Source organism: Abramis brama (assembly GCF_963993115.1).
Source record: "Abramis brama genome assembly, chromosome: 3".
In the NCBI taxonomy this organism is placed as follows: Eukaryota; Metazoa; Chordata; class Actinopteri; order Cypriniformes; family Leuciscidae; genus Abramis; species Abramis brama.
In genome coordinates, this window is record NC_139965.1 from 13039593 (window position 1) to 13060642 (window position 21050).

The following is a 21050-nucleotide window of genomic DNA, read 5'->3' on the forward strand; positions in this document are numbered from 1 at the left end:
TGTGTGTGTGTGTGTCTGTCTGTCTGTCTGTCTGTCTGTCTGTCTGTCTGTCTGTCTGTCTGTCTGTCTGTCTGTCTGTCTGTCTGTCTGTGTCTGTGTCTGTGTGTGTGTGTGTGTGTGTGTGCTGTATGAAGAGAGATGAATGTTTTTAGCTCTTTGTCTGTCCGGGGCTATTTCTCTAACAGAGGAGAGGGCTCTTTACACCTGCCAGTAAAAGCCTCTGCTCCATCATCAAATAAATATGAGAACATCTCTTTCTTTCTGTCTGTCTGTCTCTTCCTCCCTGTGTGTTCTTCTTGTCATTCTCCCAGTGAGCCTCTGCATTTTCCATCTCTTACTCATCCCTTTTTTCCCGGAAATGTATCTGGCAGTGTTACTGTTGCATCATTGTTACCATTATGGCACTGATACTATTACTTTACAGTTACTGATATTTCACTAGTTGTGTTTTCATTACCCTTCAAACTGCTCAAATTGAAATTGCGAATTGAAAATAGGCCCAATGAAAACACGTAAAAAATAAAATAAAATTACGCTCGCATGAGGTGGTTTTCCAGGCAATTCGAAAAAGGAATATTTAGCAAAACTGCAATGGAAACAGTTTTTTCGCATTTACAGGTCACCTGACGTAGATGGTATGACGTAGACGGTATGTTTGGACAGAAGACAAAACAAAGTTTTTCATTAAACTTATAAAAGACAAAAGTATTACAGGAATACTGGATTAAGAAATGCCACAATTGATCAAGACCTTGAAGCAGATATGAGGGAGAAACACCCAAAAACACCTCATATGTGCCGCTAACAAGTACTCATTAGAGTATTAATAGACTCTCTGCTTAATATCTGCTAACATTTTATTTTGAAGCTCCTCCAACAGACACTCTTTACAACTACTTGTCTTATTCTACTAACCATATCAGTCTACTAATCCTGTAATGACAATTAGTGGCATGTAGTTACAAAGTTACTTAAAGTTGGTAGAATGTCTAAATATTGAAAAAGTATAACTGAAGTTAAAGGTCTCATTCTTACACTCACACACAGATACTAGTATTATTGTGTGTCGCTGTCGATCCTGAAAAGATTGTGGTTAGTCTTTGAAAGAGTGTGTCTGTATTAGATTGCTTCTGTTTGTCTGTTAGAAATAGAGACAGAAAGTGTGTATAACGGTGTGTTTTTAGGTAGCACCTGGTGCATTGCGTTGTTCCCTACACACACAGTGGATCAACACAAAAACTCAAGTGTCTCCCAGAAGCCAAACTATACAAACCCTGCGCTGCAGAATAGAGAGACAGGAAAAACATTGAAATTTTTTTTGAAAAAACACTCTTAAAAAACTTCCTAAAGTTTATGCAAATTCGGTCTCTCTTTCTCTTGACAGTCTCCTTCACCTATAGAGTAAAGTCTGTACTGTAGGCCCTTTCACACACAGTTTTTACTGGTAAAGTACCGTTAATAGAGCATGTTTGAGCAGGACCTACTGCTGATTGGCTACAAGTTTGTTGTGGTGCTGTCCACTATTTTTAGGACATTTTATGTGCAACCGTTCCGACTTCTGTGCCGCAATTTAAATTGATTTTTTTTTTCCACATCAGTCTATTATTGTGGTATCATTTATTTCAGATAAACACAGATTTACATGTCGATCTTCCTGTCTAACCAGGCAGTTCTTTGTCAGAATCTTTATCGTCTAGCACATTTTCTCCCTGCTAAGCAGATTCTTTCTCATCTAGTTTGACAATGTAAAGTATTACCATAGAAATATTGTGCGATTCTAATCTGTATTTATGAGCCATTTGTTTTTATAGATAATCATTTATAAATGTCAGTCAGTTGCAAAATATTATGAAATTTTGTGAATTTTGAAAGGCTCAACAGGAGTCCAGGCATTGTGTGCGAGTGCATCTCACTCTCTCTCTCTCTCTCTTTCTCTCTCTCTCTCTCTCTCTCTCTCTCTCTCTCTCTCTCTCTCTCTCTCTCTCTCTCTCTCTCTCTCTCTCTCTCTCTCTCTCTCTCTTTCCCTGCTGAAATATTCCCAATAATGAAGAAAAAACATTATGACATTAATGTATAATTTATTGTATTCATTTATTTATAGTGCGAGCGAGTTATGAATGCATGAGTCCTTTCACTTCCATCATTGAACCACTGGCATTTTTGACTGGCAGGTTTTTTTCAGGGCAAAGAAAGGAGGAATTTAGAGACAGACAGAGCAGGGTTATATGGCTTTATATAAGATTGTGGGTGTGTTGATGGACCACTGGCACAGTGCATGTAAAGAATGGGCAAAGTCGTGGAACCTTTAAAAAGAAATGTCCAGGTAGATTTTCATTTCTAAATCAAAAGACAGAACTTAGAAATTATATTTTGTTTAAATAAAATAAAGCCTATATATTTTCCCCTCAAATCCTCATTACTGCGATGCAAAATAATTCTTGTTCTCATATTATCATTAATGTAATGTGAGAATGAAAGAAATTAAAATAAAATAAAATGAATACATCATGGTAGTATTTGTTATACTGCTTTAATTTAAATCGGGTCCCATTATGGTAATGAGAAATGTTAATGCAAAACAATCCTAATAGTCCTAAATGTAGGTTTCATTAAAAAAATTTAATTAATTCTTATTCGATTCTTGAATTCTAGAAATCGTCTATGATTTTAGGTATTGAATATAACCCAGACTTTTCCTGACAGTTTCACCTTAATGTCAATAAAGTTCTGACTAGGGGTGTAAAGATACATGTATTCGTCCCGAACTGTCACGGAAACTGGGACGGCAGAAAGCGGCATCTTGATTGTTTCTTTATTTTACAAAAGCACAATGTTTTGTTTTTATTGTGAGTGACCCTTTCGAATGATGACTTACTATGTCTTATCTGTATGACCATAGATCAGGGCTATTCAACTAGCTTCATTCGAGGGCCGGTTTATCAAATGGAAAAGTTGAGGTGGTGGGTTGGTTTGGGGGTATAGCATAACAGTGGTTACCTAACAGTTTCAATAAATAAGCTAAAGTAAACCTAAAAAAGTATTGTATTTCTACTTTGAAATGTGGTACCCAACAGTATGCAGATATATAAGATAAAAAATAAAAACATGATAATTTACAGCCGTGTATATTTTCCATAGAACAAATAAATTAATTATACAAGCTCATAGCTATTGGTAAGAAATAAAATTATTTTATTTATACTTGTTATGCTTAAATGAAAATTTTCCTAAACACAGGTTAAAAACTATACGCACCTTCTGCTCTATACTCTCAGAAAAAAAAGGTACAAAAGCTGTCACTGGGACAGTACCCTTCAAAAGGGTTCTAATATGTACCATTTAGGTACTAATATGTACACTTTTGTAACTAATATGTACACTTTTGGTACCAATATGTACCTTTGAGGGACTAATATGCACTCTTTAGCACCTTCCTACCCAATAAATCGAATGCAATATAAATGACTATAACATAGTATTCAATATAAATATTCCACATTTCTGCCCAACCCATGGTAAATTACTACAGTACATTCATGGTAAATGTTTGTAAGGGCGGTGATAAGGGGATTTAAAGTCTTCTAATTTCATTCATGGCACAATGTTTCTCCTGCTTTCCCCATCAGTTTTGTTGGGAATGTTGAGGCTGTTTCATCCGATTTAATACTAGTTAAATCATCGAGTGATTTGTGGTTTGTAACAGAGAGGTGTCTGTCAAACTGAAACGCTTCCCACTGGTTGTCGCAACGCTGTTTAATATTAGTGTCCGGGCAGGGCCGTAGCTAGAGGATTCGGGGCCCCCTGAAAAAATATTGATGTGGGCCCCCACCACCCTCCACCAATATCATATACTGTAAATAGATGAGCATGGAGGCCCAAATATAACAGAAGATGGTGATGTTGTTGTAAAACCTTTATTTTAAAAGTGAAATGTTTATATAAAAATTACAACTAATAAAAACTAACAAAAAGCAAGAAATTGTTGAATAAAAATAAAACCAATTTTAAAAAAGTAACAGCAAAATAATGTTTTTTTTCCCATCAGTCTGTTATAATTCATAAATCAAAAAGTAAACAATTAGAAATGGACAAGAATGCAGTCAAATTTAAAAAATAAAATCATTTATTGTCTTATTTTTTAATAAAGATAATATGGAACTGGTAATATATTATTAAATAAAGCTAATAAATGTATTCATCCAAGTGCAGTGTGTTGTATTCGTGTTTTCTTGATGTAATAAATACTTCATCAGCCAGCAGGTCAGGTGCATAATGCAGTGCGTCGTGACTCGTGTACATTTTTTAACTCTATGTACATCAGTGTAAAAAGAGGAATTTTGACCATGTAATCATTCGGTCGATTGTGGTGCGCAGCGATAAAGAAAAGTGACAGTACCCGGCCGGCAGGCTTTAGTCGACGGTAGTTTTCTTATTCCAAGCGAAATAACAATGCAACCTGTCTTTAAGAACGTATTGATCGACTGGGATACAACAACTCTCCTGGCCTCCCTCTCCTTCTTTTCATGGCGTTTCTGGTACCCCTCAACTCTGATTGGTTCTGTTCACGAGCTGGGGTGGGACTTACAATTTGATTGGGTCCATCTGATGTTTGTCACTGACTGAATAATTAATAAATACTTTAGATCGGACTAAACCATTTTTAGGGAGGTAAGAGAAGCAGATATTTGGAAAAAATATTTAACCAAATTGCATATTTTTCTGGTTTTCATTTGAATCTCAGGCATGCGACTAATATAAATATTATAATTATTTATACAACAGGGGCCTATATAGTATAACTGCTGGATTTTGTGGGGCCCCCTGGGCAGCGGGGGCCCCTATAATTGTCACCACCTTTCACCCCACTAGCGACGGCCCTGTGTCCGGGACCGGGAGTAAACGCAAACGTGCTGAAACAACTAGTGAAACAACTGAAAACAGCACAATTTATTGTTACTGTCCTGACCGAGAAACCACTTCAGATGATTCAGTGACGGAGCGGTCCGAACAAATCCGAAAAGTTTCAGACCGTTATGCAAGCACGTTTAGAAAGAATCGAACCAAAAGAATGATTAATTCACAAATGATTGGTTTTGCTGGTTCAGTCCACAGAAATACAGGACACGCATAATATCTGCTGAAATATTCGCGCGTAAAACGTTTCTCAGGTCAATCGGAGCGAGTATCAAACTAAATTAGCCGCACCTCCAGGAAAAGAGGAGGAGGGAGGGTGGTGATGATTGGTGGGCCGTCAGTTGAAAAGCCCTGCCATACATGATGGAGTATTTTAAGTTGTTTCCGCTGTTATAATGAGACAAAATCATTTGGCATTGTGCCGATTTGTGTCGTGGAAGTCCAGTGATGAAATATGTGCGTCCTGGAAATGGGAAGCCTCTGGTGCCGCTTCACTCGCTGTCTCCTCGAGGAAAGGTGAAGTAGGCTCAGTTGCAGATGCCACTTTTTCTCCTTCAAGCTCATCTTTCCGTGATTTCTTGAAAAAGCGTAATATTGAACTTTGTACCGAATGTACCAAACTCGTACTGAAGGGTGACCCCAAAGCCGAGGTATGTGCCGAACCATGACTTCTGTGTACCGTTACACCCCTAGTTCTGACCATTTGACTTTCCAGATCCTCCACCTTTTTACACCAAACAGATGTAGCCTCGTATTCCTGGCCCTCTTCATTTCATGCTTATCAGCACACACAGCTGATATCAGACAGATTTATTCAAATATTCTCCACATTCGATTCGACACAAACGGCCACAATCTGCAGCATCTAAATGAATTGTAGTTTATCATATGATTTGCATTTTTTAATTATGCTGCAAGGCAAGAAAGCAGGGGAGAGAGTGAGAGGGTATGAGTGGGGAGAGATGTGTTTGAGTGCTGGAGCCACTGTTGGCCTGAGTGCCGTGAAAGTGAAGAGAAAGAGGTGGGGAAGTTCTGCGCTGTGGGAGGAAACGCAGCGTGGGATCGCAGGAGGTCATGTGACCGCTGAAGCACTGAAGCATGATGGAGCGCGGACACACTCTCAGGGAAGCGGTCACACGGGGTCAGTCTCTCACATCGCCCAACAAAATGTGACAGTAATGCACAAAAGTTCAGAGGAGACGGAGAAAGACAGAGTCAGGATGTTAAGAGATGGTATTTATGGATCAAGCGCCATCTGTTAAACACAAAGGAGCCAGAATGTTAATTATTAACCATTAACCATCCTCAGTTCCACCCACGGTCCTCTCATCTCAAAATAAAATGTATTTGATTTACTGAGTCACAAAAGTTGCTGTTTAAAACCCTTGAAGTTCAAGTTTTTGCAGGCAGATCTCTGTCTGTCTGTCTGAAAAAGTTTAGAATAATGTTTAAAACCCTTGAAGTTGAAGGTTTAGGCAGAAAATGAAATCTATCTATCTATCTATCTATCTATCTATCTATCTGTATCTATACATTTAAGTTTTTCTGCCTATAAACCTCCAACTTCAAGGGTTTTTAAACTTTTAAACCAAGCTTTGTCAGGCCAAATATTTAAAGTTTGACTTTAGAAAGTTTGCTATTCTACTTCAAATCATTTTATTCACTTTCTTGCATTCAAATATGAACTGCAGTTCTGCATTTATCTCCATCCAAATTCAGGAGCTGAACTGAAATTTAAATGGCATTCTCAATTCAGTTCTGAATGGCACACATTCACACGCCACTAATACAGCGAGCGCAGCTGTTCTCGAGCAGTGCTAGTCTGGCACACTGTGTTTAAATACATCTTTTTTGTTACCTGGAGTGTGTGTTTAAATACATTATGCCTTTACTCTTTTCTAAAGCCCTGATATTGCACACAGACCGTGGCGGCCCCACTGGCATTTAGAGCACCTGTGGAGGTGTGTGTGTGTGTGTGTGTGTGTGTGTGTGTGTGTGTGTGTGTGTGTGTGTGTGTGTGTGTGTGTGTGTGTGTGATGCACTGCTGGACTACAAATGCCCAGTGTCACCCCTATTTCACCCCCAATTACCCTGGGCAGGAGGACCAGTGGAGTGTGTGAGGGCACAGCAAATGGAAGAGGGAGTGAGCAAAAAAGAGAAAGAAAAAGAATCAAACAGAGGAATAGAAAGCAAAAGAATATGAAAGAGATCCCAGCTTATTATATCCCAGCTACACATCTGCTTACTTTCAGAAAACAGTTTCTATAGCAGTCTCCTCCATCTGTTCTCTCGTGTGTGTGTGTGTGTGTGTGTGGCTTTCTCATTCTTGTCCCTACAAGCACAGTGGGAATTATAGCAGAAAACTGTGAACAACTACACATATAATAGCAAGAAACACACATAAATACCCACTGCCACACAGTATGTTGTGAATTTAAAAAGTCACAGTGCATTACTGCTGACCAAATTACTCATCATTTTGAAATAATTGTTTAGGTACATTGTTTTTACATCGGCATTTATATCACCATTTCAATGCACATGCAAACATGTGGAGTCAGTTTGTGGAGTACAATTTTTATTTTTTGTTATTGTTTTTTGCAGCAATGTATGGAAGCTTGTTTCCGCCACAGAATAAAAAATAAAAAGGTAATTGCGACTTTTTATCTCGCAATTCTGACTTTTTTTCTCACAATTGCGTGATATAAAGTCGCAATTGCGCGAAATAAACTCGCAAATCTGACTTTTTTTCCTCAAAATTGCATGTTTATTTCTTGCAATTCTGACTTTAGAACACAATTGTGAGATATAAAGTCAGATTTGCATGATATAAAGTTGCAATTGCGTGTTATAAATTCAGAATTGTGAGATATAAACTCGCAATTCTGAGGAAATTAGTCTTTTTTTTCCTTTCTGAGGAAATTGCGAGTTTATTTCCTGCAATTGTGAGTTTATATCTCGCAATTGAGATAAAGTCGCAATTATCTTTTAATATGTTTTATTCTGTGGCGGAAACAAGCTTCCAACAATGCCAAGGAAGAACCATTTTTGGTCCTCTAAAGAGTTCCTAAAAGAACCATTTTTCCTTAGTTTGAAGAACATTTTAAAAATCTAAAGAACCTTTTCCACTATAAAGAACCTTTTATGGAATGGAAAGTTTTCATGGATGTTAAAGGTTCTTGGAACCACAGATGCCAGTAAAGAACCTTCACTTTTAAGAGTGTAGGAGGCAAGATATGGGTCATTTTTTGTTATGCGGTGTCTTTAAAACTCTAACTTTTGAAAAACTGAATGTTCTTGAGTCAAGGAGGAATTTCTGTGAAAGGCTACAACAGACTTTTGAAAATATGCCCTGGTTAAGCTTCAGCCTCTTTATTAATTTATTAAACTTTAAAACTTACAAGAAAACTGCAGGATGCCGAACAGAATGGAATCTGACAGGATGAAAGTTAGACATGGCTTTGTGAGTGATGGAGAGTTCGCTTGCGTAACGGTGATGGCTTGATTTTTTAATATATTTTTTTAGGTATTTTTATACTGAGTGGTTGTATCAGAAAGAAAGGAGTGTTTAAGAGTTAACAGACCAAATGTATCACTAATACTTAGAGTTTACGCTGTTGCTTTACCGCCTGGCATAATGTTGTCCTTTCCTGAAGGAGGATGTGCTCAAAGGAACTGGCCTATTTAAAGGGAGATTACAAAAGACTAATGGAAAGTGGCATTAAGTGATAAATTGATTAACAAACTGAAAAAGCCCAAGAAAACATGTTTTGTTTGAAGCATTTCAATGAGAGAAAGGGAGAAATTAAGGAACACCTGTAATATTTCTTAATGAATCGTCAGTTTTTCCATGTCAGAAGTTTCATATTGTAGCACCCGAGGATATGGCAAATACAGAAACATCTGCTCAAAGTAGAATAAAAATGATTTAAAAATTCACCCCATGTTCATTTAGTTATGATATTGTGGAAATAAAATTTTAAATGAAATGATTTGCATCTTTAGAAATGGTGAGTTTACTATTTTATCAAATATGTTAATCATATAACTGATGATAACATGAAAAATTACTGTATAAATAACCCATCAGTCAATACATGATTTTTTTTCTGCTTAAATCCAGGCATTTAGAAAATGCTCAACAAGTGTCAAAAGACAGAATATGTATAATTTAACGTTATGGTTATATAAAATTAATGGTTGTGCTGGATTGTAAAAGCAAATGATCTCTTTAAAGCCATTATGGGAAATGTCACCTAAGGTCTTCAGTGTGGTTCAGCCATTGTGCACATGTACACACACACACACACACACACACACACACACACACACGCACACACACACACACACACACACACACACACACACACACACACACACACACAAAGCTAATCAGAAAAGTGGGATCTTATTTTCCATTCCAAATTTCTGCTGAGGATTCTTTTAGAGGCAATTTTACAGAGTCGTATAACTACTGATGGCAGTACACACACACACACACACACACACACACACAGAGTTCTCCAGGATAATGTGGCTGACAGAGCCCAGAAATAATGATAATGAAGATAAATCTGAAGCTGAAGATGTTAGGGGGTGAAATCTCAGTAATGACCGTGGTGGTTTTAATGGCTGCTCACAAAACTCAGGCCAAAAAACAATTTAACTTTGTTATTTTAACTTTCACAGAGAGATTTGAGGCCAACGGACATGTTTGAGCAAGAGGTTGCATTGTACTTGCAAATCGTTTGACTGCGGTGAGAAATCTACTATAGCTGACGAAATAAATCTTAACAGCCGCAGACAATCTCATTTCTGTAGCTGACGCTCTTTGATGTGACGTTTTCGCACAGTCTAGTTTGATGCTCTTTGAGGAATAATCCAAATATCTCTCTCCGCATTCTGTGTGTGGATGTGGACTGCATGCCAGCAGTGTATTGAGGGGGCTGGAATTGATTAAAAATTGTCATAATAATGGCACACTTTGGGAGCAATTCACTAGGAATGAAGTGTGTCCCGCTGTTCGCACCATTTATTTCACTCAAACATTTTATTTCACTGTTTGAGTTGTTTTAGCACCCAATTTACTAAAGGAATTATGCAAATAACAAAGGCATGATGGCTCTTTCAATAAAGAATTGGACAAAATTGTGTCAGGGGTCGTTTTCATGAAGACACAACAGATTTATGATGTGTGTTTAACTTTGGGGTTGATGTAGGACTCCTGTATTTGAGTAGGATCGGTTCACACACACAGTACGGTTATTTAACGGAGTGACAACCTTGTGACCGAACACCCGTAACTTTTCAGGACTCACAACCGCATACTCGGACTGGAGAACTAGTTATCTGTCACATCATACACTGATAAAAATGAAAAGCGTAAATATCAACGTTATAAAATGAAGTAAAACCTACTCAACTTTCTGATACTGGTGTTCCCATCATGCACTGGGGCATGAATAATTAATAAGGTTTTCCAGCTGTGTTTACACTGTTTTATTATTGCTTTTGTTGTTAGCTTTCATAACTTGCTATTTTGTTTCTACTCAAAATGACACATTCATACTAAAAAATGATCCGACGAATGTCACTGTTTTTGTGTACCAAGTATTGAGGTCTCTGAGTTCGGGTCAATACCACTTTACTTCTATTATATAGATATGACGTCTACACAATATCTACTGTATTATTTACTTAGATAGTAAAGCACTCACTTTAAAAGCGTGACTTAATTCACTGATATATTGTTTGAGAAAATGTGCTTGAAACAGAGTATTGTGAAGTAAAAAGTAGAAATGACTCAACAAACTTTAACTGGCCAAGTTAAAATTACTTATTTTCTTTAATTTTACTCAACTTACTTAATTAGATTTTACTTAATTCCATATGTTAAATTTACCTAAAAAATCTGCATGCAGATGCATGTTGATTCTGTACAGATGTATTGTGTTGTTTTCTGGAAAGTTTCTGAGAATCAATAAAAACTGTTAATCCCAAAAAAAAAAAAATCTCCATGCAAAAACTTGTAAATTAAAAAAATTAAACAAATTTTTTTTACAAACACGAGTCTACCGTGTGTTGCGGGTTTTCATGGCTGTTTTCGCTTTCGGTAACTTACAGCGATGGAGATATGAGCTGTGTGTCGTGTGAAGGTTTCAGATCCAGTCACTGTTCTCCACCGGAACGGCTCTCGTCAGTTTTGAGTTCTGCGTGACTCAAATGCTCCGTTCTCCACCCAGATATATGGCTATATATAGTCACTGTCACTAAAGTAAATGCGATTGTCAATCCCAAAAACTGGCACTGGGAACGTAGACTTTGACAGCTAGTAAATCTTCTAATCGATCCTGAAAACATAAACATCAACCTGCAAGGACAATACTGAAAAACAAGGTGAAATATTGTGAATAAAATGTGTGTGTGATAGATAAATCTACGTTGTTAACTGTCCTTCCACAACCATAATCTAACCTCTCTTATCTCCTCAACCTCAGACTGTCACACATCACTTATGAATTCAGGGAGTCTGATGATATTCACAGAAATCCAGCAGAAAGGTCGCAGGTGAGAAGAGTAAGAAGAGTTCTGTGCTCATGTACTTTTGAGAAGTGAGAATACAGCCGTCTGAAAGCTGAAAGATGCACTTTCACAGGCGGTATATGGATGTAGGAAGGCAGTTCAATGTTTGCGTAACATCCTCTCTACTGAGACTCCTTCATCGGCTCAGTACTTCTCATTCTTTCTAGCCTATAATAATAATCTCTGACAAAGTGGTAGAAAGCTGTAAATTAGTTTATACTCTACCGTTCCAAATTTAGGGTCAGAATGAATGTAATTTGTATTTATTTTTGAAAGATTTTATTCAGCAAGGACACATGTAATGGATCAAAAGTGACAGTAAAGACATTAACATGTTATAAAATATTCTATTTCAAATAAATGCTGTTCTTTTGAACTTTTTATTCATCATAGATTCCAGAAGAACAGTTTCCACAAATATATGAAGCAGCACAACTGTACAACATTGATAATAATAATAAGTAATGTTTCTTGAGCAGCAAATCATCATATTAGAATGATTTCTGAAGGATCATGTGACACTGAAGACTGGAGTAATGATGCTGAAAATACAGCTTTGATCACAGGAATAAATGATATTTTAAAATATTAAAATAGAAACCCTTATTTTAATAGTATTTAACAATATTACAGTTTTTATCTTTAATAACAAATGCAGCCTTGGTGAACATAAGAGACTTCTTTCAAAAACATGAATGTTTTTATGCACCGTTATGGTGAAGGCGCACTGCCTTCTTTAGTGTTTTCATCTGTTTTTAATGCACAGTTTGGAATATTGCATAAAAAATGCTGGATGGAAACACCAAGATGCAAATCAATTCTAGAAATGCGCATTAAAAAAATGTATGTGCTCAATTGAGGCGGATACATTTTGTTATCTAGAAAACATACACAAACTATGATGGAAACACATCTATCAAATAAATTAATGTATGCGCTTCAAAAAAAGACGTGACTTTGCGTGATGGGACGGCATAACTGGACTAACCAGCATCTGAAATTTTAAAATGCCTGAACAAAGTCTGTGTTAAAATTACGATTGGATATAACTGGTTATGTAGGATTCGGTATAATTCCCTCCCAGAACTGTCTTACACGACTGCATCCCCAAACAGCCTGGCAATAAAGCAGCAATGCATTTGGTTTTCGACAAATCCATTTTATTTCCAGTGGAATATTTTTACATGCGCTCTGGAGATATTATCATATGCTTCCGTGTGTGTGTGTGTGTGTGTGTGTGTGTGTGTGTGTGTGTGTGTGTGTGTGTGTGTGTGTGTGTGTGTGTGTGTGTGTGTGTGTGTGCGTGTCAGACTTTGATCAGTAAAGTTCCTGGTGACTTGGAGGCAGATGAAACAGTTTTTCCAAATTAGAGCACCCACTCATTCTCTCACTCTTTCTTCTTCTTCTCTGTATTTTATTCTGCCACACATAAACTCTAGGCTTCATTCTTACACTGCTGTTATAAGCTGCAGACATCTGACTAAATAAGATCAGTCGTTAATTGCCAAATCACATGTTTTTGTGGGTTTTTTTTAGTCCACCATTATTCATGCTTTCTTCTTCTCTTCTTTACCGTGCTTCTGTCCAGCAGTTCACTTCAGTTTTATAGATGATTTACTGCTAAACAATGCCAGAATGATGGCATTATTGCAGATATAACTCTCAATCAGGTTATAGTATTATTTATATTCTATTATAGTATGAGTTAGCTTTTATTTTTAAACTTCCAGTCTTCGTTTTAATTTTGGTTTAAGTTTTAACGAGGACTCGCACTGGAATCGATACGGTAAAACCAACGCCATCGTTACTGTTCGTATCGCTGTGTATCAAGCGCTGAAGAAGGGAGAGACTGAATCTTTGAGAAATGTGGTGATGTACAGTGTATATTATGTGTATATTAAGTGTTTTTTGACCTGATGCATGTAAACCTGTTGTAGGAGACTCCAAAACAAAATTAGGAATCTTTAAAATAGCATAACAGGGGCACTTTAAATTCCTCATCTAATGCACTCTTTTCACAGACTGTGATTATGCGTTTCCACAGGTATCAACACCGCAAATCTAGTAAAGTTTTTCAAATTATATTTATGATGCTATACTTTGTGTTATATTACCGTGGCAGTAAATTACCACAAAAAAAAGAAAGAACGTTGCTGTGAAGGTGTTTCTAATACAACGGCTGAGGGAGTGACGGCAAATGTGACATCTTTCTCTCTTCTGACTGCCGCAATCAATCCCTCTATATTTCCCCCTCTTTTGGAAAGTCTTGGAACACTATCATGTATTTCTTCTTTTGCTATTGGAGCAAATGGGAATACAACAATTATATTTGCTGTCATCCTCCCGTTCAGTACTATAGGAGTTTAAACAACTATGACGACTTGCACACTTCTAAGAACCCTGGAAATGTTTATATTTTATTTTATATCAGCTGTATTTTAATTACTATTACGATTTTAGTTTAATAGTTTTAGTTAACAGTTACAACACTGATCTGTAATTTTCCTCTTCTCCTTCTCTGAACTGCAGGTTTTCTCAGCACAGGAGATCAGTCTGCCAAAGGGAACTATGGTCTTCTGGATCAGATCCAGGCGCTGCGTTGGCTGAACGAGAATATCGGACACTTCGGTGGCGACCCCGAACGCATCACTATCTTTGGCTCTGGGGCCGGAGCGTCGTGTGTGAACCTACTCATCCTGTCCCACCACTCCGAGGGTACGAAAAGACGTGTGTGTGTGTGTGTGTGTGTACATGCATGTTAATGTTTTAACAGACTAATACTGTGTGTGTGTGTGTGTGTGTGTGTGTGTGTGTGTGTGTGTGTGTGTGTGTGTGTGTGTGTGTGTGTGTGTGTGTGTGTGTGTGATGGGTAGGTTTAGGGGTAGGGGTAGGGGTAGTGTTTGTGAGTGTGTGTGTGTGTGTGTGTGTGTGTGTGTGTGTGTGTGTGTGTGTGTGTGTGTGTTTTGGTTTATATTACATTGTGGGAACCAAATGTCCCCACAAGGATGGTAAAACCTGAGATCACCTCCATTGTGGGGACCAGCCAGCGGTCCCCATGAGGGAAATGGGTTAATAAACATACTAAATTATATTTTTTTGAAAATGTAAAAATGCAGAAAGTTTTCTGTGATGGGTAGGTTTAGGGGTAGGGTTAGTGTAAGGAGATAGAATATACAGTTTGTACAGTATAAAGACCATTAAGTCTATGGAGAGTCCCCACAAAGATGTGTGCGCCTGTTAGTGTGTGTGTGTGTGTGTGTGTGTGTGTGTGTGTGTGTGTGTGTGTGTGTGTGTGTGTGTGTGTGTGTGTGTGTGTGTGTGTGATGGGTAGGTTTAGGGGTAGGGGTAGTGTTTGTGAGTGTGTGTGTGTGTGTGTGTGTGTGTGTGTGTGTGTGTGTGTGTGTGTGTGTGTGTGTGTGTGTGTGTGTGTGTGTGTTTAGGGTACGGTTAGTGGAAGAGGACAGAATATACAGTTTGTACAGTATAAAAACCATTTAGATAGCTAGGTAAACGTGCGTGTGTGTGTGTGCGTGTGTGTGCGTGCGTGTGTGTGTGTGTGTGTTACCTCACAAAATGTCTCACCGCCCTGTCCAACTCTGTTCTTTGCAATGCTCGTCAAAAAAGCCCACCTTCACCCACACCATCTTCATCATCATCATCACTGTCATCCTCACCTAACATCAGTCCTCCAGCCCTCATCTGTCAGTCACACCAGGTAAGTCATGACAGTTGTTATCCCTGGAGAAAACAGTCATGCCATCTTAAGCCAACAGAAACAGGGAAGAGATAAACAAATAAAGACGAGCTTTTGTGGGTAAATGTTAAGATTCCCTTTAAGAGAACAGATCAAGTTCACTGAAGTGGAGCAAAGAAAGAAATGAACTTTTTTGAGCACCACTTAAATAAATATGTAAAGTAAATCTGTGTTAGTGTGCCTGTTTGAAGGAGCTGGGTAAAGAGGAAAGCACAGGCGTGTTAGCAGAGAAAGCTACAGTAGCTCCGTATCGATTTCCCTGGGAAAGGTAACATGCTCTTCATTAATTAAAAAGACAGAAAGAGAGGAAGGAGGGCAGAACAAGGAGAAGAAGAGCCCTTCGGTAATATGTTTCTATTCTTCTCTTGAGAGAAAGAAAAAGGCTTTGTTTGTTAAGTGTTTGTAAGAGAAAGGGCAACAAGAAAATACTAGATTTACTGTTATTAACGCAAGATGGAATTTGCACAACGTTTACTCAATAATCACAGAAAAGGGTTGTTTGTGCCAAACCAAGTCTTCATATTCTTTTTTTTTTTTCTTCTTTTCTCTCTGTGTTTTTTCTTTGATGCAATTCCAGCTGACACTGTGCTGAGCTCTATTGGAATTGACATCAAAATAATTCCATCCCATTAACAAGCTGGAGATACTGAAAACACAACAGCATTTAAATAACCGTACACCATCATATCTCTGTTAAATGAGTTGACATGAAATACTTCTGGAAAATTGACAAGTCCTTCAGTGTGACAAATTAACTCATTTTAAAACTAATTTAACTCTTTCCCTGGCATTCCCCGCAATCCATGTTATTACTGTTATACGGTAGGGGGCGCTATTGCGCATCTTCATCTTCTGATCTCTGGATTAAAACACAGGCGAAGAATAAGCGATGTTACTAATGTTACTGCGGTGTGTTACTGGGGGTGTTGATGAACTCGATCTACTCCATCTGTGTTTTGATCATCGTTCTCAATCCGATTCGGACATATTTGACAAAAATGCAATTTTCTCAGCTTTTTTGTTCAAAATGTTGCTTATTTATGAAACTTACCCACATTCAAGTGTTGATTACAAAAGAATGCAAGCTAGAATAAAACGGGTTTTGTTGTTTGTTGTTTAAAAGCAGAGGCTCTGTTCTTTCTTTTGATATATGACATGTTAGCATGTTTACAATACAGGCATTTTCTGTAAAGCTGCTTTGAAACGATATGTATTGTGAAAAGTGCTATACAAATAAATGTGAATTTTATTTAATTGAATGTTCAGATATTCAGACAACTAAATATTCTGGTGGCCAAGAAAGTTGTGTGAAATTGATTCAAAAAAATGCTGGCGCTGGCTTTTTTTTTATTTATTTTTTTTATTGCTGGCGGGGAAAGTGTTAAATTAAGTTACATTTAGCTAATTATAATTAGTTAGCATCCCGTTTTATGACCCCATATTAATTGTGAGACCATTACATGAGATATTTGTACTATTAAAAATTCTAATGCATTTCAAACTAAACATTTTACGTAAAAAAAAAAAAAAAAAAATTAATGGACATGCATCAACTATCCATAATATGTAAAGCGGGTTTAATATGTATCCAGGCTTTGTTGTATGTAGTTAACAGCTTGCTATCGCTCCTCGCACACAGGCCTGTTTCAGAGAGCCATTGCTCAGAGTGGTTCAGCGATCTCCAGCTGGTCCATCAGCTACCAGCCCCTGAAGTACACCAAGATTCTGGCCCGGAAAGTGGGATGCACATATGGGGAGACCGCAGACCTGGTGGACTGTCTCCGCAGGAAAAATTTCAGAGAGTTGGTGGACCAGGACATCCAGCCGGCCCGCTACCATATTGCGTTTGGACCCGTGATGGACGGAGACGTTGTGCCAGACGACCCCGAGATCCTGATGCAGCAGGTGATTTTCAGATCACTCTCACTTGTGTTGGTGGTTGCATTCATTTGCATTCAGCTTAGTTTATCATTACACATTTTCCATTTCCATGGTGAATCGCCACTTTCCAAGAAAAGGATTAGGTTGTTCAGTTAACCACCCAAACTACCTTTTTTTTTAACCAGATCTTAGTGAGGCTTTAAACTCAAGATTTTAAATAGAGCCTTATCAGATCTACTATGTTCTGTGAAAATCATATGCTTTTGATATGCAGAATTAGGTTATACAGTGATGTCACATATGTAGGTGATTCAATTAAGGCCACTAAAATCTTTTTAAAAAAGTGATGTAGTCATTTTGATATTTTGTATAATGGTGATGATGTGATGGTAATGACATTTTTTACTTTTTGCAGAAAAACAAAAAGCTTATCAGATCAATTAACTTTGAATTCATAAAACTAAATATAAAATGGCTTTTTTTTAAATGTAAAAAAAAAATATATATATATATGCTGCTGCTCTGCATTTCGATCATATCCACATATAAAAATTACGTTAACACATTTTATAAATGTTTTAAAGTTAGAAATTTAAAAAGTCTAGGTAGGCAACAAGCCTCAAATAATTTGCATTTGAAATCTACCCTTTAAAACTAAGATTTTGTTCATTCTAGGAGATAGACAAGTTCCTCTTAATTGAAGAGTGTGTGTATATATATATATATATATATATATACAGTACAGGTCAAAAGTTTGGAAACAGTACTATTTTTAATGTTTTTGAAAGAAGTTTATTCTGCTCATCAAGCCTGCATTTATTTGATCAAAAATAAAAATAAAAATGTAATATTGTGATATATTATTACAATTTAAAATAATTGGTTTTCAATTTATTATACTTTAAATGATCATTTATTTCTGTGATGCAAAGCTGAATTTTCAGCATCATTACTCCAGTCTTCAGTGTCACATGTGACACCCAGTCTATCACATGATCCTTTAGAAATCATTCTAATATTCTGATTTATTATGAGTGTTGGAAACAGTTCTGCTGCCTCATATATTTGATGAATAAAAGGTTAAAAAGAACTGCATTTATTCAAAATAAAAAAATATTTTCTAATAATATAAATCTTCTTTAATATCACTTTTTATCAATTTAACACATCCTTGCTGAAAAAAAGTATTGATTTATTTAAAAAAAAGAAAGAAATTACTGACCCCAAATTACTGACCAGTAGTGTATATTGTTGTTACAAAAGATTTCTATTTTTAAAAAATTTGCTTCTTTTTTTTTTTTTCTTTTTTTTTTACTTTTTATTCATCAAAGTATCCTAAAAAAGTATCACAGGTTATGAAAAAATATTAAGCAGCAGAGCTGTTTCCAACTTTCATAATGAATCATCATTAAATCATTAGAATGATTTCTAAAGGATCATGTGATAGACTGGAGTAATGATCCTGAAAATTCAGCTTTGCATCACAGAAATAAATGATAATTTAAAGTATAATAAATTGAAAACCAATTATTTTAAATTGTAATAATATATCACAATATTACATTTTTTTCTGTATTTTTGATCAAATAAATGCAGGTTTGATGAGCAGAAGAAACTTCTTTCAAAAACATTAAAAATAGTAATGTTTCCAAACTTTTGACCTGTACTATATATATATAAAACACTTTTATCCAAAGCGACTTACAAATGAGGAGAACAGAAGCAGTTAAACTAACAATAGGACGACAATATGTAAGTGCTGTGACCATATATATATATATATATATATATATATATATATAGAATAGAAGAGAAGATAAAGTATTAATATTAATGGATATTAGTGAGGAAATTGTACTGGTCTTCACTAGTTTAAAAAAAGGCTTATAAATCAACCAAATCATGTTTTATTTAAAGCTGGTGTTCTGCACGTTTCTGTGATGGGAAGGTTTAGGTAGGGCTTGGGTTAGGCCATAGTAAATATCATTATCCTGATATAAAATCAATGAAAGTCTGTTCAGTGTCCTCGCTAATATAGTGAAACAATCAGGTATCAATCTGGAGGTAAAATTCTTTCTCCACTAGGGGGAGTTCTTGAACTACGACCTTCTGATTGGTGTAAATCAAGGCGAGGGTCTGAAGTTTGTGGATGATGGAGGCACTGAGAGTGAAGAGGGGATCTCAGCTGCAGCCTTCGACTACACAATCTCCAACTTTGTGGATAACCTCTATGGATACCCTAAAGGTAGGCTCTTTTCTGAGGTAATATCAAGATATGACTTCATATTAAATTGTGAAAAAACTAATGTTCTGATATAAAACATGAAATTAAAGCCTATACTGAGGGGCAATATAACATTACATTTCTGTTACTGTTGTACTATGTAAACTGCTTCCTCTTGGTTTGGTGCTGTTGTTAACTTGTTCCACCAGAGGGCGATATAAGACAAGCAATGGCCATATTTTATGTGACATGCTTGTCAAATGGAAGATTTTATACCTGGTATTTAAAGTTCCTTTGGATGTGACATATATTTTAAATAACATGCATTCATTGACATGACATGTTTCCCTACTTTCTACTTTATTCCCGTCTGCCCCCAGGCAGTATTTTCTTGTCTGCTTTTTCTTCACTGTAATTACTCTCTGTGTTTTTGTAGGTAAAGACATCCTGAGGGAGACTATTAAGTTCATGTACACAGACTGGGCGGACCGAGACAATGGGGAAATGCGGCGCAAGACTCTCCTGGCATTATTCACTGATCACCAGTGGGTGGCGCCAGCCATCGCTACTGCCAAACTCCACGCGGACTATCAGTCTCCTGTGTACTTCTACACGTTCTACCACCACTGCCAGACCGAGACCCGACCCGAGTGGGCAGACGCGGCTCACGGGGACGAGATACCGTACGTGTTCGGCGTGCCCATGATCGGAGCAACTGACCTCTTCCCTTGCAACTTTTCCAAGAATGATGTCATGCTCAGCGCTGTGGTCATGACCTACTGGACCAACTTTGCCAAGACCGGGTGGGGTTTTTTTCTAGTTTTATTAGTTTTTAAATTCTATTTTTTAGAATTTTAGAATTTTTCTAGTTTTAAAAATATCTATCTATCTATCTATCTATATGTATGGCTGTGTTTCTGTCCATCTATCTGTCTATCTATCTATCTATCTATCTATCTATCTATCTATCTATCTGTCTGTCTGTCTGTCTGTCTGTCTGTCTATCCATCTATCTATCTATCCATCTGTCTATCTATCTATCTATCTATCTATCTATCTATCTATCTATCTATCTATCTATCCATCTATCTGTCTGTCTATCCATCTATCTGTCTGTCTATCCATCTATCTATCTATCTATCTATCTATCTATCTATCTATCTATCTATCTATCTATCTATCTATCTGTCTGTCTGTCTATCCATCTATCTATCTATCTGTCTGTCTATCTGTCTGTCTGTCTGTCTATCCATCTATATATCTGTCTGTCTGTCTATCCATCTATCTATCTATCTGTCTGTCTGTCTGTCTATCCATCTATCTGTCTGTCCATCTATCTGTCTGTCTGTCTATCCATCTATCTGTCTGTCTGTCTATCTGTCTGTCTATCCATCTATCTATCTGTCTGTCTGTCTATCTGTCTGTCTGTCTGTCTATCCATCTATCTGTCTGTCCATCTATCTGTCTGTCTGTCTATCTGTCTGTCTATCCATCTATCTGTCTGTCTGTCTGTCTATCTGTCTGTCTATCTATCTGTCTATCCATCTATCTGTCTGTCTGTCTGTCTATCTGTCTGTCTATCCATCTATCTATCTATCTATCTGTCTGTCTGTCTATCTGTCTGTCTATCTATCTGTCTGTCTATCCATCTATCTGTCTGTCTATCTCTATCTGTCTGTGTGTTTCTCTGTCTGT

General features: G+C 37.0%; 1 protein-coding gene across 2 annotated transcripts in view; it reads left to right on the top strand.

The window, feature by feature from the left end:
- Positions 1–21050, top strand: part of nlgn2a (neuroligin 2a) — a 207203-nt gene that overhangs the window by 181092 nt on the left and 5061 nt on the right. For both annotated transcript variants that reach the window (XM_084110269.1, XM_084110268.1), the window contains 4 exons: positions 14026–14211; positions 16890–17155; positions 19217–19376; positions 19792–20158. In XM_084110269.1, coding sequence (XP_083966395.1) covers positions 14026–14211; positions 16890–17155; positions 19217–19376; positions 19792–20158 — 979 coding nt within the window. The remainder of the gene's footprint in view (positions 1–14025; positions 14212–16889; positions 17156–19216; positions 19377–19791; positions 20159–21050) is intronic.